The sequence below is a fragment of the Diplotaxodon limnothrissa genome, linkage group LG18, assembly GCF_057381915.1.
Source record: "Diplotaxodon limnothrissa isolate DT_005_m linkage group LG18, D_limnothrissa_male_GT1.1, whole genome shotgun sequence".
Classification (NCBI taxonomy): domain Eukaryota; kingdom Metazoa; phylum Chordata; class Actinopteri; order Cichliformes; family Cichlidae; genus Diplotaxodon; species Diplotaxodon limnothrissa.
The window spans coordinates 13,871,080-13,896,190 of NC_140613.1; the positions used below are offsets into that span (position 1 = coordinate 13,871,080).

Genomic DNA, 25,111 nt, shown 5'->3' on the forward strand with positions numbered 1-25,111 from the left:
AGACCACGCCACTGAACAGAAAGCAGCGGCAGTGACAGCTAGTCGGCGGACCGGGACCGCACACCGACCGCAGCAGACCTGACTAGTAGATGCACGATGAGCTCAAGGGAACTCAATCGACATGCAACCTTCTGGAAGCCTGATATCCCAGAACAGCTATCACCTAGACAATTTAATCAAAGAGGAGACTTTCCGAATACCGAGATAAAACTATATTTCATAACATCTGCCAATTTTATCTTCGTACAAAGCCTGGATTTTTTTTAAATCAGCATGGCGACCTGTCGTTAGATAGCGCCAAAGTGCCATCCGGATCTAGGTTCACAATCGGAGACAATCCAACTTGACCAACAGCCTAAACACTCCGGCTTTATGTTTTCACAAAAACAGTCACTCACACAACAGGTTACTGTCCAGAACTTACACAATTCATAAGTTGTAATCGCTTTGTATTTTCTAGTTAGTTCTAGTTTTGTTTTTTGTTTGTTTTCTGTTTGTTTCGATGTATTGTTTTTGACGCAGTTCACTTCTTTCAGTTTCCAGAGCAGGTTTGCTCGTTTCAGTTTAGTTTTTATTGTGTAAAAATGTTTATAGTTTTAGTTCAGTTTAAAATAGTTTCAGGGTTAGTTTTAGTCCATCAATACGTCACTAGGCAAGATCTAGTAACATTTTCTTTTTACCAAACTAACAAATACTAAAACCTCTTATATTTCTCTATATTATTATTATTGTTATTATTAATATTATTATTATTAGCTAGTTTTCCAAATTTACAAACTCATTTCAATTAGTTTTAAGTGTTTTCAATTTTCCATTCTTTTTTATTTTAGTTAGTTAAATAGTTTTTTTTCAATAATAATAATAATAATAATAATAATAATAATAATAAGTAACTGACATATATATTACTGTATATTACTGGCATCAGAAACTCAGTTCAAGCTAAAAAACTAAAGTTACACAAGACAGCTGCCATTGTGCAGGAGGCAAGGTACACCCTGGACATGTTGCTAATCTATTGCAAAGCTATTGTGGAACCCGCCTAGGCTATATTTTTAACTAGACTTCATATTTTTGAGTTTCATTGCCCTGCTTTACCAGTGTGTAAGTTTACTGACTCATTGCATGTGTTCATATTTGGTCAACAAAGCTCATTCTAATAGATCAGAAAAGAAAGTTGGCATCTGACCTTTTGGATATAAAATGTAATGATGTTATCCTATTAGACATATGTGTGAAACCAGGTGAATTTGGCATTAAAAAAAAAAGCAGACAAAAAATCAGAAAGATCCAGCTTGTTCATCCTTAAGTGCAAGTATGTGTTTGTACAGATTCCTTCAAGGGATAGGATACAATATGAGGAATATTTTATTTAAAAGTTAGGACAGGACTGAAATAAATAATTTACAGGAGAATGTGACAGATAGACAGGCATTATGAAGACCTTTGGCCACATCTGTCACCACTGCAGAGGGTTAAAACAATGTCACAGTTTGCTGGACTAAGTGGACATGCAGAGTGGTGGTGTCATGGCTTCATTGTAAGCTGTGGTTTGGGAGCTTAAGTTCATGTGAAAACACAGATGCTGCCATCTTGCCAAGCGGTTAAAATATACAATATCTATTAGATTTGCCCCAAGCAGTGGTGAATAATGTATTACTGAGTGTAATTAAAAGCCCATGAAAGAGCCCCTGTTTTTCTGAAGGAATTATTAGATGGACTTGGGCTTTTGAAGAAGGCACGACTGTTGTGTAGTTCAAACTTGTAACCTTTGAGGACCACAATCCAGGCCACAGTGATGGCAGACTGTTGATCTTACACAGTGACACGACTGACTTGCTAATTTGGATCTTTGTAATCCAAAGAGACCAGCATGTGACATTACCACCTAATGACTGAAGGTTAGGCAAACACTGCAAACACTCTGAATAATTTAACAGAGAAAGTGCAATACACTGGTAGCTACAGTACATACAATGTAGAGTATATAGCAAAGAGAGGTTAAATGCTAAAATTAGTGCTAAAAGCCATGTAGTTTGCAAGAGAAATGAGGTAATGAAAAATAATTGTACTTATTTACATTTATTTACACAAAAAATGTAATGGATTAATCCTGACGACTTACACATGTCCTTTCTTCACCACCACTGTCTCCATCTTCTAGGATGGTACACGTTAGCAGGAGATATGAATGCCTTTTATTCAGTCGGGGCCAATTAGGAATTGGCATACCGTATGGGAACTGTAGTACAGTGACACAGCTCTCGACTCCTGATGCATGTGCTCGAACATTAGCTTCTCTCCCAACGGCCAAAATTCAAAATCCACAACATGCATTTGGATGAATTGCCCCATCCAAGTGTAGATACAATGCTACAGATTTCCCCACTTTCTTGTTTATTTACTAAAGCCCCGCTGCACAAACTGCATGAACTCTAAATACTGATGCATCATGTGTCCTGATGGTGGATTTTCAATACCTGCTGTGAGGTAAAAGTGCTCTCTAAAGACTTTATTCTACCTCACGCTGTCTGCAGTGCGCAAAATCTTTAACCTAATCCCTATTAGGCGAAGACCTCTCAAATCTGATTAGACAGACTGCTTGCAAATTAGAAATAGTCCAAGCCACCTGTGGTATCTGTTGGAAGAGGCAAACACTCACTAATATCATTTAAACTGGAAATCAGGAATACTTTCATTTCCCACCATCTTCTTCATTTATTTCTTATTCTGGTACTTACTAGACCCTTCTCTGAGTCACCCAATATTTATTACTTTGTCTTTAAGTGCAAATAAGGAAAAGGAGAGATGAGGTATTTATGGCCAATAAGGCTGAGAAAACCTTATCGCCGGTAAATATGGCCAATAAGATCATTTCTGTATTGTAAATGGAGATTTCCTACTGGAAATAATACAAAATAAGCTATTCGATAAATATATACATGTATATCCCACACTTTCTCTAATACAATAACATAATCATTTATTTACTTCCTTACAAATAAAAGCATTCTCTTCTAGTCCTCTGTGGTACACTCTCTACGTATTTTCGCGTTTTTGCTGCCTTATGTGCTGATTAAGTGTGAGCAAAGATTAGGCAAATTGGCCATGATGTTGCACGTCCTAAAATAGCCCTCGAACGCTGCTGAGAGGCTTTGACCAGCGCTCGGAGGAGCAACAGATACACGCTTTCTGTTGTTTTAGCTGTTATTATTAGGATAAAATGGGAACTATCCGGTAAGATTTTGTTTGTTTCATCTATCGGCATGTTTGCTTATCCAGTCAGTCATTTTAATGTGTTTCAAGTGGGTTGTCTGATCTAGTGTATGGGTGGGGTGTGAAGGGCCTGTGTTTACGTTCACTTTGACTTGCTGATCACACTGTTGTTTGTTTACTGTTTATAAGTTATAAGTTACAAGACATTATTCATCATCATTTCCATGCGATCTTTACTGTACACTAATATATGTATCTTCTATTGATGAGAGCAACAAAGGCTCTGAAGTACAAATGGTGCTCTTTCAATGTGTCTTTTTTTAAATTTTAGATAGTGTTTATATTGACTTATAATATACAAATGTTTATATTGTATTATCATATTAATATAATCTAAATAAAGTTGCCAGTTTATTGGGTACACTTAGCTAAATGTAATTCAGTCTAACTGTCCTGTATTAAATCCTGTATTTGTGGAGGTTTAGCATGTAGTTTATGACACTGAACTCTGTTGCAGTATAACCAGAGGTGTTTCTATTACTTTGTTCGCCTTACATTAAAGTTGAAAGGTTTTCTCTGTAATGGATTACAGAATTTGCTCAGGAAAAATGATTATATTCTGCAGCCCTCTTTATGTACATTTGCAGTCAGTTTAGTTTCACTCACGACAACTTAAATGCATCCTAAAACCTACACACTGAGAAAATTCTAAAGAAAATGGTTTGTGGTAGTTTGATATTCATTTATTTTATTTTTTCATTATATTTCACATAAACAGCTAATGTCCTTTGCACTAAGCCAAAAGTGCAGTTTCCCTATTACTATTGTATTATTTCTCTTATTGTCTATATTATAAGCAACTTTTATATATCTTGGTTTCATCAAATTAGAGAAAAAAAAGGATAAAAGCGACTTTGACTACACTGAAATGGCCTCTCTGTTCTCTTTTCAGTTCCCTCCAGACAGTATGAGCACTACACCTATCCAGGAACCCCCTACCCAGGGACTGTCCTCTGGGAGTGGGCAGACCTTACCCTCCCGACCCCTGCAGCTCTCGTCTGACCCTTCAGCTTCTAAAAGAGTATGTTTCTACAAAAGCGGTGACTATCAGTTTGGAGGGCATCGAATGGTCATCAATACCCGCACCTTTAAGACCTTAGATGCTCTACTGGATGTTCTTTCCAAGAAAGTGCCCCTGGCATTTGGAGTGAGGACTATCACCACACCCCGGGGGACTCACCTTGTTAAGGCATTAGATGACTTACATGATGGAGGTGCTTATGTGTGCTCTGACCAGAAACGTGTGAAGCCAATAAATCTGGATGAAGTGAACCGGCGGCAGGTACCTTGGAATACTACCAGACCGCTCAGTGCAGGGCGACGGCGGCGGCGTCAAGGACTCAGATTTGGTCAGTTTGGCAGCAAGAATGAAGCCATCAGGCCAGCAAAGGTCACTGAAAGGGTGGCAGTACGGACACCAAAGAGGCTTATGGTCATCAAGAACAGGGATCCAAGTGTTAAACGCACAATTGTTTTGCAGAGAAGAACAGCTCCAACATTTGATGCGTTGCTGGATTACCTATCGCAGATCCTGCAGTTCCCAGTGCTGAAACTCTACTCTACAGATGGCAGAAGAGTAAGTTCTCGATAAACTGAAAATAGGAATCATCACTAGTCCTGTGAAATGGGTAAAATTTCCAAAATAAATCTTTATGTCATCAGTGTTACATGTTACATGTTGCTATTTGTCCACGTTTTCAGTCTTTATCCTTTACAAACCAGATGTTTTTGCTAGTTTCTGAACAAAAGGGATGGAGGGATTTAAATATCTGAAATACTGGATTACTCATGAGTTTTACAGAGCACAGTTCATTCTACTGGAGCCACAGAGGTGTCTCCCTCCACCCACACCTTCCTCACCCACATTGTTAGATCAGGAGCTCAGCGAGGAAAAAAATCTGTCTAAAGGTGTGTGTTTGGATAGAAACAGATCGAGCTATGCACCTACTAGTATTGTTCTCAGATAGATACCGACAAATGTAGGGTGTTTTTCTTTTAAGTAAATGTAGCGCAGTTACATTTCATTTTAATCTCACTCTGCAATCAGTGAAAATAAATTTGTGCAATTGCCTCAGGATTGTAGGTGATTTCTAAAAGAAAGTTTTACGAGAAGAGAAAGGAGATAGAATTTGATGGTTCGAATATTTAACTATAACAGCCAAAAATAACACAAGCACATAGGCTTAGAACTTGGAAATGCATTTTTCATTGTCTATGTGGGTTTAAAAGGAGCAATGTTTTTGTGAATTTTAAATTGGCTCCCTGCTGTGTGAGACCTGTGTTTTCCACTTATTATACTTTCTATGTATAGCAGTAAGTATATTACTTTCTTTCCAAAGACACCTCAATCTATATTAAGCAAAGGTGTGTCTGCCTGGCACAAAACAAGGATGGAAAAAAAAAAAAGCTACAGACAGACAGATATAAACAAATCTACAAAGTGGTTATCCACATTTTTTCAGTCTAATTACATGTTTAAGGTTGACTTTTTACTCTTGTGCTTGTGTTTGACGAAGCAACTTGGGCTTCTGCCAGACTTTTAAACCACGACACAAGGTCAGGCGATCAGCTGATCAGTGGAGTCTTCTCAGTTGTCACGCAATCGTAGATACTCAAACATCCGATTATTCCATAGACATTTAATGTACCAAATTAATTCTCTCAGTACCTTTGAGATGATGAGGATAAAGTCTTTTAGTTTAAATGTTTTTTTTTTGTTTTGTTTTTTTAATTAAAGGATTATTTGCCAAGAAATATTTAAATTGAGTTACTCAGGTTTTGAAAATGAAAAATATACACACCACTGTGTGTCATTAGAGATTATTTTGATGTATCTGTTACAAATCCTGATTCATTTTGATGGTAAGAAAAAAAGAGTGAAAATTTTAGGCTTTTATTTTTAATGATCTTTGAGATATTTGTGTTCAAACATCGCCTCTGATGGCATGAAAATAGGTTGATGGTTCGCTTTTAAAAAAATTATATTTAACCTCCTAAGACCCGAACTTTTCCACGGCATGCATTTTAATTTCTCTTTCATATTTGGGCATATTGGGACCCGATGAATGTATAAACAAAGAATTACCAGATTTTTTTTTTAAACCTGATTTGTGTTTCTAAGAAAAATGAGAGCCACATATGAGGATATTCGTTTAAAATTTCAATAGAACAGTAGCAGTATAATGTCCTTGTAGGTGGATATCAGCAAAATTGAGTATTTTGGTCTAAATAATCCAAAATGTGATGTCCATATATGTGGACGCCAGGTCCTAGGAGATTAAAGCTAAAATTGTACAGGACTCGTTCTATATGTTTAACCTTTGTACCATAAAATGTGTGTAAAATATGCAAATCTGAGACGATCAAACAGAAGACCAGTGTTGATTTGAGAAGGAATGACGCAAAAATAAAAGAATCTAATTTTCGGCAGTTTTTAAGGGATATAAATTACAGACTAAAATTGTGTTATTCAAAAAAAAAAAGCTCAGAAGTGCATAATTTAGAATAGTCACATATAGAGTAAGTGATGCATTCATAAGATGAAGAAAATCTGCGGTTTCCCATGTTGAATGTCAATCTCATTTCTCCTCTTTTAGGTTGATGGTCTTGCTGCTATCATCTTGTGCTCTGGAGTTGTTGTGGCAGCGGGCAACGAGCCTTTCAGATTAGCAAACTATAGTTTTCACAGAACAGGCCAGATGGCACAGGCCATGTTCCTGGAAACTGCTGAACCATCAATGTTACAACCTAGAGCACGTAAGTGTTAGTTTACGCCACGGGGAAAAGGAAATATGTTATGTTTTGTTATTCTATTCAGTTACTCTCATACCTCTCTCATACGCTCTCTGTACGCAAGTTTGAATCTATACAATCTTTTCCTTGAAGTGTCAAATCTCTTAAAAAAGCACAGAGTAATCTCACGTTGTATCTTGTTTACTTTCATACCAAAACAATGGTATAAAATAAAAATGGTAGATTTTTTGTGGGTGTCCGGATTAATTTTCAAAAGAAAGATATGAGAGTGAAGCACATAAGCATGCTTATTATAATTTCTGCTATTCTATTCTTTGAAGCACTACTGCAAAATCTTTACGTGACCCAAGATCTTTTTTCTTTCTTTTTTGTCCCATCTCTTCTCCAAACATCTCTGAAAGCAGAGAATAAAAAGTCTTTCTCGAGCGGACGAGGATCAAGGAACTTCTCCGTGTCATCAGAGCGATATATTGTGAACCAGATAAACAAGTCTCAAAATGGCCACCTGCATCCCCACAATGGAGTACTTGAAGCAGAAGCCAATCAGCATCACACATCTATGGAGATGTCCGGAACTGGCAGGGAAGATAACGTGAATCAAACCTGCATCGTACCTCACGATGATGACATTGAAAAGTCTTTCCGCGTGAATCAAGATGGCAGCATGACTGTGGAGATGAAAGTTCGTCTGACCATTAAGGAGGAGGAGATGCTCCACTGGACAACCACACTCAGCCGCACCAGCCTTAGCAAGAGGGCAGCTTGTGCCTCAATTTCTGAGTCAGGCAACCGCTCCCCTGACTCGAACAATGTCATTCCCAAAGACTCCTCTAGTATCAGCGAGGAAGAAACGAAAGAGGAGAACTTTCCCTCCGCAGCTGGAGGCGTCGGCTTTAATGATGAGCGAACATGTGAAGGATACACTTCAACAGCTACGAGAAAAGCGAAAAAAAGTGTCAAACGCACTCCCACACCTGGTCCTCGACATGTTAATAAAAAGGCGTCTATTGAGAGTGTGAAGAGGGTCACAGAGTCAGGGGTGCAAGAGAGCATGCTGGGACATTATTCCTATGTGGAAAGGACAGCCGATGGCGAAACAACGGAGGGATACTGCCTTGTCAAACACAGCAGCAGCAGCAGCAATAGACCCATCCCAAAACCTCGCAAAACAGCATCCGCAGGAATGAGCAACAAATGCACCCCCTCCTCCATCAGGTCATCAGGAGTTGCTGAGGTCCTTCAGATACAGAATAATGGGATGGAGTTTAGAGAGACTGTGATGCATATTTATGAGACCCAAGGCTGCTATGACAACTATTTGGCGAATCAGGAATATAGTGTAGATGGCGTTCCTTTACATGGCTCCCCTCTGGCACCACAAAGTAAACAGTCGACTGACTCAGGGCCTCATTCATCGAGTAATGATTGTGATATAGATTGTAGCTGGCAGCCACCCACTGCTGACTCACTGCAAAGGCAGAAAGAGGAGATGCTATCACTGTCATCAGAGCCAGTATCTCTGACACATGAGAATACAAACAATCTGTCTTCACTGAGTGAAAACGAAACCAAGAGAAACCTTCAAATTCTAGAGAGAGTAAAACTAGACAACACTCCAAAAAGCACGACGAAGAAAAAGACGACTACGTCTGCCAGGAGCCAGAAGAGTTCAACTTCAACAAGTAACACGGATAAAAAACCGAAGGAAAGCCTAATCAGCCCCTCAAAAGATAGCAAGCATTCATCTGCTGACAAGCTAAGCAGTAAGGTCAGTGTGGGGAAAAGGAGTGTGAATTCTTCTGAAAGTGCTAGAAGTGGTCAAAAGAGTAAAGGAGCAGAAAAGAAAGCAGAAAGTCTCCAATCTAAGAAATCCAATAAAGGTGAAAAAACACCAACAAAGAGCTCAGCCTCATTAGTTAGAACAGCACCACAGAGACAAAACACAAGCAAAGAAGCTGCTAGCGATATTGGCCACAATGTAAATACTCCAACTGGAAGGCCTCAAATGAAAAAGAACATGTCAGACATTTTGCAACCCAACAAATCTCTTACTAAAAAGACAACTAGCAAGCCAAAATCCATGCCTGAAAGCGGAATATCACCAACAAAACCGCTTGTTTCGATGCCTTCTCTCGATCCTTCACCCTCCGAGATCCACCAATATGTTGAGAACTGGTTGGAGAAAGTCACCCCAGACCAAGTGCCATATCCAGAGGAGGTGATCACAGAGGAAACACAATCTCGAACAAAGGTTATATTTCAGATAGGCGGAGATTCTGAATCAGATGAAAAAAATGAATGCCATACTAATTTTGATGAAAATAACCCATCCTCCAATGATGTTATAAAGGGATCATCATTTTGTCTATCAGTTCCTCTTAGCCACCAAGAACTAACAACAGTACAAGGTTTAAGTGTTTCTATGCCAAATGTCAGAGCTGACCTTGAACATCAGGAGAACAGACTGAGGCCACACAAATCTGCAGAGGCCATCTGTCCAGCTGGCGACGAAACATCTTCATCATCTAACTTTTTGAGTCCCAAAGCAAAGATAAAGCCTGCCCTGCAACAACTCTGTTCATCCATTCAGTGCATCAGAAGAGCCTCTGACACCAACGTGGCATCCAACCTTGAAAAATCTAACAGCCTTCCCGATTTCCCGACACAAGTAGCCTCAGTGTTTGGCTCGTCGTGTAAAGCCTTTGTGTCATTCTTGTCAGTGATGACTCTGAGAGATCACCTCATAGACTCCACACCACGAGAGGATAAAATATCAAGAACCAAGTCAGAGGCGATGCTAATGATGGAGTCCCTGCAGAAGATTTCGGCCATCGAGGACGAGGAAGAGCAGAGAGCAAGTCTGACTGATTTGCAAAGCAGAGCATCTTCTCGTTTAAGACAGAGCTGGAAGGATTTCCAGATTCTGAGGGAAAGGCTTGAAAGTGAACCCCTTTCTCCCAAAGTGTCAGAAACGGAGTTTGCGCTCGATGTCGTCTCTGAAGGCGGCGATGCATTTGAGGAACAGCATTCGGGCATTGATGAGCTGATGGAGGAGCTGAGCATGCCGCAAGACCTCAGGGAACAGATCGCTTCGACAATCAGAACTTTTTACCCTGTGGAAGAGAGCCAGTGTGTAGAGACTGATCGAAACCAGTCAGACTCAGAGGAAGATTTAGAGCAATTTGTCCAGGACTGTAACGATGAAACAAAACAATCACTTGAGTCTGATAGTCGATGTGTAACTGAAGACACTCCTGATGCAGTTTATACCCAACAGGGACAAATAATAAGCAAGTCAGAGCAGCCTAGTGAAACCCAAGAATCACAGACAGAAAAAGAAGAGTTATTAAAAGACAAAGAAAATGAGACAAAAGAAGAAGAAAGTGGCAAAGAGGAACAATTAGAGGAGGAAAAAGAGGTAAAGATGAGGGAAGATGAAGATACAAAAGAGACAGAAGCTGATTGTTACACGACTGAAAAGGAAGATTGGGAAAGAGAGGAAGAGGAAGAAGAGGAGCAAGAAGCAAAATCAGGGGAAGTAAGTAGTGAAGAATCTATTGATAAAGAAGAGGGAGGGGCATATGAAGAGGAGGAGACAAAAGAAGAAGAAAGTAGAAAAGAGGAACAACTAGAGGAGAAAAGAGAGGTGAAGATTAAGGGGGATGGAGATACAGAAGATGAAAGTGAAGGGACTGAAAAGGAAGATGGAGAAAGGGAGGAAGACAGAGAAGAAGAGCCAGAGCAATCAGAATCAGACGAAGACAGTGGAGAGGGGTCTGTTGATAAGGAGGAAGCAGGGGTGGATGAAGAAGAGCAAGAGACAGATGGAGAGGAGGTGAAAAAAGAAGAAGAAAGTAGAGAACAGGAACAACTAGAGGAGAAAAGGGAGGTGAAGATTAAGGGGGGTGGAGATACAGAAGATGAAAGTGAAGGGACTGAAAAGGAAGATGGAGAAAGGGAGGAAGACAGAGAAGAAGAGCCAGAGCAATCAGACGAAGACAGCGGAGAGGGGTCTGTTGATAAGGAAGAAGCAGGGGTGGATGAAGAAGAGCAAGGGACAGATGAAGAGGAAACAACAGAGGAAGTAGATGAGGTGAACCAGCAATATAGAGATAGAACAGACACAGAGGCCGATAGTGAAGGGACTGAAAAAGAAAATAGGGGAAGAGGGGAAGATGGAGAAGAAAAGCCAGAGCAATCAGAATCAGAGGAAGTGAGTGATGAGCAATCTCTTGACAAGAAAGGAGCAGGGGCAGATGAAGAGGAGGAAGAGATGACACTGGATGAAAGAGAGCTGGGGGATGAATTAGGAGAAGGAGAGGAAGAAGAGGCTGATGAGACAGATGAAGATTTTATGAATGAGGACCCAACTCAGTATAGTGCTGAAGAAACAGATGAGAGAGAGGGTGCTGGGGAGACAGAGGAGGAAGAGAAGATAAATGAGAAGGTTTGCGAGGAAGGTGAGGAAAAAAGCAGTGATGGAGGGGAAAATGAGGAGAGGCATAAGGAGGAGAAAGAAGATGAAGGTGACAATGTGGAAGACACAAATAAAGGGGGTGGAGTAGAAAATGTAACTGTAGAATTAGAGCAGGAGGAGGAAGAAAATGAAGAGTTACATCTTGTTACAGGTGATGTAGAGCAGGAACTACTGGAAAGTACTGACGTATCTGACGATGAGGAAAAGAAAATTGGGGATGGTATTGAGGCAGATGAGGAAGAGGAGGTGGAAGCAGAAATAAATGGAGTTACTGCAACAGATGCAGAGGAAAGTGTTAGTGAAAATGCAGATGATGACAAGGAAATGGAAGAATTTAATGAAGATAGAAATGAGCTAGAAGTTGAGGATGAAAAGGAAACACAGCAAATAGAAGAGGTTAGTGAGGGAAACAATGAAGAGGAGGAGGTAGAAGAAGAGAGAGAACAAGATGAAGAACATGAGGAGGAAGGTAGTGGAGATTCTGTGGTTAAAAATACAGAGGAAGAGAGAGCAAGGACAACAACAGACGAGGAAGAGGTAGACGGAGGAAGGGACATGGACACAGAAGATGAAAAGTATGATGAGGCTGAAGACAGGAGGAGAGAGCCGGAGCAAACAGAAAGTAGTCAGGAGGAAGAATCAGCAGAAGAGAGAGAATGTGGAGAAGAGTTAGAGAGGGATGAAAATCTGACAGCAGGTCAAACTGGAGATGAAGAGGAGAGGGAGGATGATGAAGAGAAGGAGCCACAAGAGAAATTAGACCAGGAAAAAAAACAAGGCACTGAATCCCCAAGCAAATACTCCTCTGAAGGTCAGTGTGCTGATGACAAAGGTAACGGAACAGACACGGTTACTGAAACAGATGAAGGAGGAGAGATGCTTACAGAAAGAAGTGGCAGTTTATCTCATCCAGGGGAAATATCCCAGGAATTACTCGACTTTGTGAACTATGCCCTCCGGTCTTCTTCGCTTGTATTCATATATGACAAGGATGGGAAAATTAGGATAGAGCCTGATAATGCTCAGGTTGTAAAAACCAAGCAAAGTGTTCTTCTGAAAAGCAGAAAAGACAGTTCATACGGCTTAAAATGCCTGCCAAGCCCGAGCACCTCTGATTTATCTGATTACAGACCAGAAACATCAGAGAGCGGCAGCTATAGAACTCAGGAGTCTGTAGATATTATGTCAGAGAGTGGAGGAGAGGCTTCAGAGAAACCTTCTCCAGTCTATACACATTCAGCTGTCCAAGCTGAGAGGACAAGTCTGGAACTGGCTAGCTCAGAGTTGTCTGTTGCAAGTAACTCAGGAACCTTTCCTAGTTCCAGTGACTCAGGTACTAAAGCCTCAAGGGAGGATCTTTCTTACTTCAGTGCAGCAAGCTCATTAAAAGCAGATCGTGAAGCCACCACACAGGCTGCACAGTGCATTTCTTTTGTCTCACAAAACTCAGCGGATGGGGTTTTGATTGATCAAGGCAGATGGCTCCTAAAGGAGAACCATCTCATAAGAAAATCTCCTCCAGTCTCGCTGGGAATGTACAGCAATTTGGACAGCACATCCGTAGACACAGGTCAGGAGAACACTAGCGACGATTCCCCGCCCCATTTCAAAACTCAGCACAGTCCCCTTGCAGCCATATCCTCATCAGAACTCGAGGAGATGGCGAAGCCTCCGACTCCAAAGTGCATCTACTACAACCTGCCACATGGTAGCGACTCGGACCCCTTTTTAGATGCTTCAAGTATTAAAAGCAGTGCTCGAGGCAGGGGTGTCAGGGTGTCACCTACTATTGACACATCAAAAACCTGGGCAAATAAAAATGGCAGTCAGTCTTCCTTTGCGTCAGTGGAGTTCAGAATCCCAGACAGAAAAGTTCATCCCGAGGGCGAGTCAGCGGTTGTGACACAGCCAAGTAGGACATCTGGTGGCGTAAGCCATGTACTACAAGCACAAGACTCAATGGACAATCTGCATTTGAGATGTGGCCAATACTGCCCCATACTATGATATTTAACAGAATCAGCTGCTAGTATCGACTGTGTTTGTTGTTTAATGTCATGCAACTTGAAAAATTTGTTGTTTTATCTGTAAATAATTATGAACCATGAGAGTTGTGCCTCTTATTTGCATACAGAAAAAAAGTCTAAATTTACGATATTTTTTGGTGCTGAATATCAGGTAGTGTTTGATAGGATAGAAGAATGTAAACAAATAAGACCTATTTTTCTTCTCCCTCAAATCTCTTGAACATCATACGGGAAATAAAAAAAAAAGGTCATCTGTAATAGAAAGCAGATTTCATTGCTTGTATTATTTTACTGCTGGTTTGGGTTTGTCCAGAACATTTGTTTCTAATAGCTGTTTGATCTTTTTAGATTAAAGAACTGATTTACTTGCAAAAAATCTATAAGTTATAGGTTTCTTACCCAGGCTCATTTAATCAGCAGGATATATGCTACTTGTGAATTGGACTACTGTAGTACTGGCTTTTTACTTTAGGGTTTGGTTGAGGCCAAAAATAGAGTACAAAGGAGTGAAACTGATTGGGTGAACACAAAACTGATACTGTTGCTTTGGTTCTGTAATAATTGAATGCTTTCTTATTTTATCAACATATCAGGATGTGTTAAAGTGGTCATCAGGATAACCAATGATAGAAAAGTGAACATTTTCATTTCTGAGTTTTTACTTTTTTTTTTATGTGCCTTCTTTTAACACCCACACTTTGGGTGTGAGTTGAAATGTTGTATGTACAGTCAATATTTAACTTACATTGCTATCTCTATTAAAGGTGTACCTGTGTTTAAAGCCTGTGTTTACATGTTCACACGTCCACAGTGGAGAAGTTTTGGGAACAGAAGAGATTATTTTTGGTGGTTTTATTAGCCTGTCTACCACTCTATCCATCGTCTAATCAATCACCCAGTCAGTCAATCAATCATCACATCAGTGAGTCAGTCCATGAGTTTGTCAGCTTGATTTTTAAAAAGATTTAGGTGACAAACGCCTGTGGGATGTTATTCTCTCAAATAGAAAATTGACTAATGTAGCCCAGTTATAAGTAGGGGTTAAAAAAGGCAGCTCAAAAAATATACACTCATCCCTGTCTCCTCAAAATACTTTCAGGGTTGAGTTATAAAATAGTGAAAATAATCATATTTGTGTTGAGTGCCTAGAAGCATCTCTGGGCTCTGGTGGTATTTGACTTTGGTTACAACTAAGTGAAACATGTGAATTTTGAACGAGCCGTAGGCTTACATTACTCCGTTTATCCTCTAAACTATTAAAAGATGTACTTTAATAGACTGATTTTGGATACAAAATTGTTATCTACTGGTTGTTGTTTTAAGTCTGTGTTTTAGTCCGTGTACACTATTTGAGTCTCACTCATCCTCGGGCAGGTGAAGGTGCAGAGGAGAGTGCGAGTCATCTGCAGCTGTCACTCGGTGTCAGCAATGGCCCCCTGATGCAGTCAGGCATATGCAAGTGACACTTGATGTGATCGTCATTGACAGGCTAGCTTGTAATATGCGTGACCAGAGGGATCTTATCCTTGAAACAAGTCTGACCAGACGGCTGCAGGTGGTAATTTGAACAGGGATAATTCATTTCGACATTTACATGCTAAATATTTGACAGACTACACATGATGATTTTATGCTAATGTGAAGGGAGAATGCTGGGAAATCCTATTAGTGTGTGTGGGTGTTTCCGCTCCCTGTCCCTGTGCCTGACCCTTCCCTGCAATCACACACACATGGACACGCACATACACACACACACACACAAGCACAGAGTGAGACAAAGAAATACAGAGACAAAGAGAATGGGGGAGAGAGGTCTTTACAAAGTGACCATTCTGGATACTTTCCAAGGGTTTTGTCAGTCACTATGGAGATTTGGAAAATAGCCCTTGCACTTTAATTCCTCTGTTGTTACCATGGTTCAAAGGTATCCAGTGGAAGCGAAATGAGCACACATGCCTGCTCTATGTGTTTTGCTTACCATTGACAGAAAAGATCCAGCTTAAAAACAGCAGTAAAACAAGCAGTATAATGTTCAGTACTGTGCAAAAGTCTTGAACACCCATTATTTTTTTATATGTTGCTTCTAATGGAGCCAGACTTTCTTTTAACTTTTAAAGTGTTCTTGGTGAATAGTTCTACAGGCATTGTGAAGGTCTTTCAAAGTTCTTGAGCCTGACCGTTTTCAGAGGACTTTTGGTTTTGTTTGTTCGGTTGTTAAGTCACTTAGGACTAAACTATAAATCACTCAAGCATAAAAAAGACCCTAAACTGGAGAAGTGACAGACAAAAAAATCTACACCAGATAAACAGTATCTGCTAAGTTATGTCCTGAAGAAGTAACTGAAAATTCCAGAACCTGACCTCACCTGATCCATCTACTGTTCGCCGAAGCCTCATCAGAAATGGACTCAGTGGAAAGGTGCATATCAGGAATCCATTCTGAAGGAAGGGAAACAGGGAGAAAAGGCTGAGGTATGCCTAAATACACAAGAACTGCTATGAAAATCAGTATCAGGTCTGATGGAGTACTGAATATAAATTGGAAATGTCAACATTGAAGCAGTGTGGGATCATCTTGACAGAGAACGGAACAAACAGCAGTCAACATCCAAAGAAAAGGTTTGAATGTCCTTTAAAAAGCCTGGAGAAATATTCCTGAAGACTACTTAAAGACAAGACATACATATAAATGTCCTTGTTTAGGTGGTGTTTGATGTGATTTTTTAACTCTCTAAGAATTAGCATTGACCACATGAATCCAGTTTTAAACAGGCTCTACTTTCCCCCACTGATGATAACCTGACTCTCACACTGACTTGACAAAAGCCCACAGAAGCCCCTGCCGTGGATTTACAGCCTTTCTTTCTCACGTTAAGATTTATGACTGTCTGCTCTCTGTGCATTAACTCATGTGCAGCAAATACTTTGTGCTCAGATTCTGCCTACAATTAATCTGAGCGGTCATGACCCGCAGAGATGCTGACCAATTTAAAAAGACCAAAGGAAAAAAAAGAGAGAGAGACTTTTTGCAATCTTCTCACCACAATAACTAATTTTCACAACCTTATAGCTGAACACATCACTTATGTCCTGTGAGAATCGATGAACAGTGCAGCCACTGTCTCCACTTTAGTTCTGCTAAATAATGTTGGGGATGATCACTATGGCTACTGGTGCGCACGGGTTTGTGATTCACCATCATGGGAGATAAAACAAAGGGTTCCTTTTTGCTTTTACCCTGCAGTTTTGAAGGGACCACACCCAGAAATAAGATTGAACTTATCTGTTGCCCTGCGCCATTACAGAGTGACTGACTCTGACTGATGTCGAGTCTTATTTGATTCTTTTTGTACGCCTCCTTTAATTAGCTCCCCCGCAGGGCTGTTGCTTTGGAGCAGAAAAGCGGAATCTCAGCAACAAAAATAAAAAGACCAAGCGATACATTCCCAAGAATGGGAGCTATTTGGCCCAAACTGTTGCACTGTCAAGCGCCGTGCTACACACAATAATTACGGCCTACTGTCTGCATTCTCTTGATGCAGTTAGGTGACAGATCAGCAATACACAATCCCTGCTCTGTTTGTGTCAATCCAGGCCTCCTCTGTCTCTCTCTGTGGCCAATACTGGCAGAGCGGGATCATAATGGGCCTGGGAGCAGGAATTTTCATGGCCCCCACCCTGTTTCTAAGTGAGCGTTGATCATGTGAATTTACGTAGCTGCTTTTGGTAATGGGCTTCCACTGTTTTACTCAAACCATGGCCTCATGTTTGCATGCTCAAGCACCACAAACTGCTTCAGTTATTATGCTTTTGCCTATCACTTCTCCAGTTTCAAAAGTTTGGAATTGAACTTTTGAAGTTCTCTTTAGATTTTAATGTTTCACTTTAATACTAAAACATCTGTGGGCCATATTGTACAAAATCTTCCTTGATACCTTTAACTGCATTTTTCCCTTTATGCTGGAAGTTAACTGGAAGTTTCCTTATTTGATTCGTCCTTGCATGTCTTTGGCAAATGCCCCTTTGTAAGATTTGATGCTTCTTTAAATCCCATGAAAAAAAGCAAAAATTTAAATGGCTCTCGATACAGATCTGACCACACACATAAACTTCATCAACTTTACAAAGATTTGTTTAAAAATAGAAAATACTTACACAATCTCACTTTTCAGGATAGGATTCAGTGACAGTCATCTTGTAACAACACAACATGAATGCTAACTTAAGAAATTAAAAAAAACTGCTCCAAAACCCCCAAATCAGTATCAAAATTGACTTCAAAGCAGTTCACGTCTCATACTGTGATTTTATTGGATTTGTTTATATAATTGCACAAATAAAGAAAAGACAAATAATTATTAAACAGAAACGTGGGACTGCTTTCTTGCACAATAGCTTGCACAGGATGTTTCAAAAAATTTGAAACACCCTGTCTCAGAGTGATGCTGAAAAAATATTTCATGCATTTCTACTTTTCTATTGAGTAGTGTAATTTATTATTATCAGGCTATGCTGAAAAACTCCCCAAAAAGCCTTCAGTTGATGCAAAATGCTGCAGTGAGAGTACTGAAGGGACTAGAAAGAGAGAGTATATTTCTCTATGCATAGTACTCCACAGTACTGTATCACCTCAAAAGAACACTCCCTGAGTCTGGCTCTGCCTGAAGCTTCTTCCTATTAAATGGGAGTTTTTCCATCCCACTGTCACCAACTCTTTCCTCATAGGGAGTCATCTGATTGGTGGGATTTTCTCTGTATTGTTGTAGGCTCTTTACCTTATAATATAAAGCACCTTGAGGTGAATGTGATTTCATGCTATAAATATGAATTGAATCGAATAAAAAAAATATTGCTGATAATATACATACATAAAGCTTTTCAGTGCCTTTCAGGTTATGCGCCAGAGTCATGTAAACATAGATTCAGATGATTCTTTCTCATTTATCTGCACACTCACTCACATTATTTTCTGCACATTCAAAATCAAAATCAAAAAGCAAACATTTTGTGTGTTCTGGTAATTTATTCAAAATGAGAGAGGTGAAATCCAATTTATACAATCACCATTTACTTCTTACTTGATTAACTCGCACAAACGTCGACTAGAACATCTGTGCAAAGTCTTAACAAATATGGCACAGATAAGGACTATGAGAATAAACCAAAAGCTTTAAACAGTCAATCTGCTTAGGCAAAGCCAGGCTATAATTTGAAGTTTGCATCACAAAGATCAAACAAGCTCACCGAGTAGCTGGGTTTATTACTGCACAGTCATATCTCAGGGGCTGCACGCCAGCTTCAGATAACCGCAGTCACCCTCACCCGCAAGCCAAAAATCTGAAAGTCTCCCTGAAAGAGATATTTGTGCATTCAGTCTTATCTAGTGAAAAAAAAGTCACTAAAACCAATTTGATCTCTCATCTTGGACTTATTTTATGTTTACTAAAGAGCAGATAACGCTCAGCAGCACCAGTGCAGCACAGTTGGGAGGTGTTAGGTGTCATTGGCTCAGCTCTGCTGCCATGCGTCTCTCCTCAGAATCACTGAATCTCAGCAAGTCAGCAGCACTGCAGCACTGACAGCCCTGTGCGCTGAGAAGGGCAAAAGACAGAGGAGGGGAAAGAAGGAAAGAGCTTTTGGACACAAAGATTAGTCCTTACGGAAATATCTCATTATTTTCGTTGCATTTCAGTCTGAGACGAGGGTGACAAATAATACACCCCAAACAAAAGCTTCAGGAATGCAGCAAACCTGCCAGTATTGAATGACTTTGACTCATATCCCCCAAGCTCTCTGTTTTTCTCTCCTAGGATTAGTGTGTGACATCATCAGACTTGTTCTTTAAACCTGATTAACCGTTGTGTGAGGCTGCTGACTTGCACATACTTTACTAGACCTGTATTTCTCACCCAAGCAAACACCCTTCACCAAAACAGTAGACATACGTAAAACACTACGGTATTACACTTAGACATGTAGTCATACACTGACTGTGCTTAGTGCTGACATGGGTGCATTGCTTTAAAAAAAAACCTAACTTGTTTTCTTTACAATTCTCAGCATTGTATGATGAAAAAGTCCTTTCCTCTTGTGAGGTGCTAAAAATGCCACTGTTTCATCTACAGTAAGTGAGAGTGTAAAATCATTCATTGTGATGTTTGGTGTCCCAGTAAAAATGAAGATGAGCGTTAAAGTTCGGGCAAACTTGGTGAGAGTAGTCTCAAATGTGTGCAAAATCTTCAGGATCAATATCTTGGACACAACAGCACAATCCAATTACTTTAGGCTACTGTATGCGAAGAGTTGGTGTAAATATCTGCGAGTCTGACAGGCAAATATGTGTGCTCTGATTTGCGATTGGATTCTCAATGTGCCACTCAAGTCACTGTTACGTATTTGCATAAGGAGGAGACTATAAATGAGTAACGGTTTAGGACACGCCTTCCCAGGCGCTCTTCGCAGATGCTGATAGAAACAAGATATATTCCAGACCGGCGACAGTGCTCTAGTACTTAAATACACAAACAAGATGGCCTATAGATCAGGTCCACATTCCTCTTACCGAAAGATGTTCGGCGGGGAGAAAACCGCCGTAAGGTCCAGCTACTCGAGCCGCCAGTTTTCGATCCCGGTGCGCTCATCCCGGGTTTCCTTCGGGCTCTCCTCCACCCCGACCATATACGCGTCGAAGACCCAGAGGCTCCGGAGCAGTGCAGCCATGCCCCGGCTGGCATCCGAGAACTTGGACTTCTCCTTGTCTGACGCCATAAACACCGAATTCATCACGAACCGCACCAACGAGAAGGCGCAGATGCAGTCCCTCAACGACCGCTTCGCCAACTACATCGAGAAGGTTCGCTTCTTGGAGCAGCAAAATAAGATCTTGCTGGCGGAGCTGGAGCAGCTGCGGGGCAAAGGGACGTCCCGGGTCGGAGATCTTTACGAGGACGAGATGAGGGAGCTGAGACGCCAGGTGGACCAGCTCACCAACGAAAAGGCCCGCGTGGAAGTTCACCGGGATAACCTGGCGGACGACATCGACAGGCTGAGAGAGAAGTAGGAGGCGTGGCACTTTTCTGTCCTCAACTCCATGTATTGTTTCTTTTGTTGTCTAGAACTGTTATTCAGCTCTGGTACATTACATAAATCTTTATTAGTTAGAGCCTAAACAGACTATGTATAGAGTGAAAGTATGTAAACATAAATTCTTACCCTGCACTGCGCAAAAAGTTGTTTTTCGTGCTTAAAGGAGAAGTAAATGCCGCAAATGATTTTTAAGTGTATATTTACAGTGGCTGCTGAAATAAAGGTTCTGCTTTATGCCTTTCTTTGCAGGTTGCAGGATGAAATTTCCCAGCGGGAGGAGTCTGAGGCAAACATGCAGGGCTTTAGACAGGTACAGCTCTACACTGGTGACAGCAGCCAAAAACTGCAATAGATGGACATTTTGAGGGTGATAAAGAGAAGTGTCTTAGATCTCAATAGCAGACCTACAGTGCCTCATATTCTCAGCTGTTTTTGGTTAAATTAAGGTTTAAGCAACCAAACTGATGGAAAGTGATGTGAAAGTAATCGGATAAACCTTTATCCTTAATATGAAGATTAACTTTCTCATTTCTTTTCTGGGTGATCTCTCTCTAATTATTGCCCATGAGCTGTGGAGACAGGAATGCACCCTTCTGATGGCACAACAGCAGATCCTAGGCATGATCAAAATAGCTGTAGAGCAGTGACTGACCCTGGACTGGTACAAAAGGCTAAGTTGTGACTGTTGAGTTAAATCAGGCCTGCAGCGAGAGGAGATCTTTTTAAGTCTGACTGGTCACAATGAATGAGCCGGACACAAGGGCAACAACAGTGTGGCTCCAATGTGGTTATCAGAGCGAGAAGACAAGCCACCATGTGATCCGGCTGTCTCGTTCTGGGAGAGCATCAGCACAGAAAAATCTCACTTGTTATGGTCCTGTCAGAGATTGTTCCGTATCACTGGTTTTCACAGGGATGAGTCATGCAGACAGTTTCCAAAGGTTGTCATGGAATAAAAAGGTGAAAAAGAAAGTTGTCATCCCACCAATGTAGTTTAAATGTTAGACTCATGATGATTATATACCTTTTAGGACTTGCTTTAAGTGATAAATACGTTACACAGTCATGGCATTGTCTGTGTGAATGGGAGGAAGGAAGTCCCCGTGGCTTGCCTGAGTGGCACACTGACAACAATGCAGAGCCCACAGCCAGCTCTTGCTCAGTCAGGCAGACAGTCACTCTCTCAGCCTTGGGCTTGTTTGGGAACCCCTGCTGAATAGCACACTTTGTTTGTGGCATTAGTGCAGAGGCAAAGCTGCTTCATTTGCTGATACCTCAGTTGCCAGCCTGCCAACGCCCCAACAAAGCCATGGTGCCACAGCCAGTCTGTATGTATGATTAAGTATGATAAAACAGAAGATGGCTTTATGAACTTTATTCAGTAATGTTATAAAATGATAACAAGCCAAATTAGTTACCAGTAGGAGATCTGGAATTCTACTGGAGAAAACTGCAAGGGATTGCAGGTTAGGTTATTAATAATCTCTTTAATAATTTGTTGTGGTTCTGGGTATTCTCCAGTACTAAAAATTTCACTCAATTCTGTCCAGCCTTTTCCCACACACAAAGATTGTCAGGCCAGCAGCTATAGAGGTTCATTGGTTTGTTTTATTGTATAAGTGAGAAAACTCATGCTCCATCTGAGCTCAGGAATCATAGAGCAAAAGATAAAATAACTGTGCCAAACAAATGTAGATGAGGAAAAAGTCACTTTTCTTCTTGAACTTGATTATAGTGCTTATGTGAAGTATTTGAGCAAATGTCTGCCTATAATGCAGCTGCTGAATTGTATAACGACACGAGAAAACACCTACTCATCTGTTAACAACGTCTGCAAGGACATGTCATGTGCCCACAGTTGATTTTCATTGGATGCATGTGTTTGTGACCTTAATCAACCATACAGTGGGTCATTTTGTGCACTGGATTGTGTGAGGGCTTTTTACAGCATGTGCACAACAGGGTTTTTTTTCTTTGTCAGCAAGCACATTATGCATAACTCATGTCACCTTCACAAGTCACCTTATTAAGAGTCAGTGTTATCGTACAGGATGTAGACAATGCTGCCCTCGCCAGACTGGACCTGGAGCGGAAAGTGGAGTCACTCCAAGAGGAAATCAACTTCCTCAAGAAGCTGCATGATGAGGTAAGCCTTCCTTTTTTGTTGCCTAAGCTAAATCGGTCTACTGCAGAATCACTGCACGTGTGCAGCCTGAGAGGAAAAAGGTACCTTTAGAAAAACTGGGCCAAATAGTTTGAAATATTTGTTAATCTGCTCAAGCGCCACATCAGCAGGGTTTAGTTTCCAAAGCTTTTGTAAGTCTTTAAGGCTAATTGCACAAAAGCATACAAAATAACTGTTAAAAAACGTTCTGTGCTAACTGTATAAACTGACTCTGCTGAATTTGCTACAGGAAATGTTGGAGCTGCAGAATCAGATCCAGCAGCAGCAGCATGTGCAGGTGGACATGGATATAGCTAAGCCTGACCTGACAGCGGCTCTGAGGGACGTCCGTCTGCAGTATGAGAACCTGGCCTCCAAAAACATCCAGGAATCAGAGGAATGGTACAAATCCAAGGTAAAGGCATTTTAGAGAAGCATATCTAACCAAGCGCAGTAACGTGAACTACACCTTCAACTCGTGAATTTTTTATGTTTTTATATTCATAACATCACCATGTATCTAACCAAACAACAGAACAAGTAAATATTAGGCTCAAAATTTATCAGGAAGGCCATTAAAAGACTAACAAGTGTCACTAATGTTTCTTTGTATTTGTTTGACAGGTAAAAAAAATAAGTGTTTGCTAACAAATTCACCGTATAAATGCAACATCATTTGTCCAAATTATGTGATTAGTCTTTCTTATCTTAAAAACTGATTATACATTAGAATACTGAGAACTAGCAAGGTATAAGCAATCCTCCTTCCTGCCGTTTGAGCACTAGTGGAAAGTCAGTAACCTTAAAAGTGCCTCAGAGCACTGGTGCCACAGTGGTAATCCCTGCAAGGCTCTGTCGTGGCTACATCTTTCATAATTTACACACTTTATGAAAGCTGCCGTACTCCCATCTCCTTCAGCCTCTGACTCATCATTTATTGAAGAGTTGATTTCTCATTTTTTCCTTCTTTTCCTCTGTCTCTCCTCTCTGTTTGTCACTGTGATTGCCAGTTTGCTGACCTCACTGAAGCTGCAGCCAGGAATAATGAAGCTCTGAGAGTGGCCAAACAGGAGTCCAATGATTACAGACGCCAAGTTCAGGCACTTACTTGTGAAGTGGATGCCCTGAAAGGAACTGTGAGTTTCCAGTTTTTGGCTGCAATATAGACGATACAGAATATATATAAAAATATTCAACATTTGTAAAACTGGAAGCAAAGGGGGAAACTGAGCACAAGTTAAGGAAATAGAAAAGCAGAGAGGAAAATATTTCTTTTTTCTTAACTTTTACTGCAAAAGTGTATTTTGTTCTGTCTTGGCTGCCATCCCAGAATGAGTCCTTGGAGCGCCAGATGAGGGAGGTGGAGGAGAACTTCTCCTTGGAGACGAGCGGGTACCAGGACACCATCAGCCGTCTTGAGGAGGACATTCACAACATGAAGGATGAGATGGCTCGTCACCTCCGCGAGTACCAGGACTTGCTAAATGTCAAGATGGCTCTGGACATTGAGATTGCCACCTATAGAAAGCTGCTGGAAGGAGAGGAGAGCAGGTGATGGGAGAAGCATTTTCTGAAATGCATTAATCTGTAATACAGATATGAACACTCATTTGATTCAAGATTCAAGATGCTAATCTTAATTAGTGAGCTGTATTTTCTCCGTCTGCAGAATCTCCACCCCCTTGCCAAACTTCTCATCGCTTAACCTGAGAGGTAAGATTCCCCATGCTGATTTTTACAGTTGGAATTACAGTTTTTGCCAGTTTCTAACGATACTTCTCTGTCTTAGAAACAATGGTTGAATCCAAACCACTTATCGAAACCACAACAACCAAGAAAGTTCTCATCAAGACCATTGAGACCAGGGATGGTCAGGTAGAATACGCTTAAAGAGATCTTTCACTTCATACAGGCACATACAGATATATCCCTGCTCATCGCTTTTTCTCTCTTCATCTGCTCCCTTGTTCAGGTGATCAACGAGTCGACCCAGAACCACGATGACATGGACTAATAATGTCCTTGTCTTTACCAAACCACCAACAAAAAGCAATAAGAAGAAACACATTTCACTCGGGCTACAAGCAAGCAAACAAACCAGCAACACACAAAAAGCAAACAGCTTCGAGAAGTGCCTTTGTATGTGGTGATCCAGTAAGCCTGTTAGTTGACACAGACTGTATTTTGCTTCCTTGGCCGCAGCAAGTATTTTGTCACAGTTGTTTAGACACAATAATGAAGTCAGCACAACACAGCAGTTCTCACTGAGGCCTACAAAAATCTATCTTTGTAACCAAAGTAGTATTTTTGATCAATATAGCATGCACT

General features: G+C 40.7%; 2 protein-coding genes across 3 annotated transcripts; both read left to right on the plus strand.

The window, feature by feature from the left end:
• Positions 1-4,183: 4,183 nt before the first annotated feature.
• LOC146613251 (uncharacterized) lies at positions 4,184-13,513 on the plus strand. Of its 2 annotated transcripts, XM_085378781.1 has the most exons (4): positions 4,184-4,852; positions 6,873-7,032; positions 7,434-11,113; positions 11,303-13,513. In XM_085378781.1, exons 1-4 carry the CDS (start codon positions 4,184-4,186, stop codon positions 13,511-13,513), a joined length of 6,720 nt encoding a protein of 2,239 aa, XP_085234907.1. The 2 variants fall into 2 exon arrangements, with proteins under 2 accessions (XP_085234907.1, XP_085234906.1); XM_085378780.1 differs by having other exon boundaries at positions 7,434-13,513.
• Positions 13,514-20,062: 6,549 nt separating this feature from the next.
• Positions 20,063-25,048, plus strand: viml (vimentin like). Its single transcript, XM_085377907.1, has 9 exons — positions 20,063-20,589; positions 20,869-20,929; positions 22,670-22,765; positions 23,034-23,198; positions 23,794-23,919; positions 24,114-24,334; positions 24,453-24,496; positions 24,573-24,658; positions 24,756-25,048. The coding sequence occupies exons 1-9, from the start codon at positions 20,063-20,065 to the stop codon at positions 24,795-24,797; spliced, it is 1,368 nt and encodes a 455-aa protein (XP_085234033.1). The 3' UTR covers positions 24,798-25,048.
• The last annotated feature ends 63 nt before the right edge of the window (positions 25,049-25,111 follow it).

Excerpts from the sequence above, each read along its gene's own strand:
- viml (XM_085377907.1), top strand. The coding sequence starts at position 20,063 with ATGGCCTATAGATCAGGTCCACATTCCTCTTACCGAAAGATGTTCGGC. Across the intron at positions 20,930-22,669 it reads ACATGCAGGGCTTTAGACAG|GATGTAGACAATGCTGCCCT; the intron begins GTACAGCTCTAC and ends GTTATCGTACAG. Across the intron at positions 23,920-24,113 it reads TGGATGCCCTGAAAGGAACT|AATGAGTCCTTGGAGCGCCA; the intron begins GTGAGTTTCCAG and ends CTGCCATCCCAG.
- LOC146613251 (XM_085378780.1), top strand. The coding sequence starts at position 4,184 with ATGAGCACTACACCTATCCAGGAACCCCCTACCCAGGGACTGTCCTCT. Across the intron at positions 4,853-6,872 it reads ACTCTACAGATGGCAGAAGA|GTTGATGGTCTTGCTGCTAT; the intron begins GTAAGTTCTCGA and ends CTCCTCTTTTAG. Across the intron at positions 7,033-7,433 it reads AATGTTACAACCTAGAGCAC|AGAATAAAAAGTCTTTCTCG; the intron begins GTAAGTGTTAGT and ends CTCTGAAAGCAG.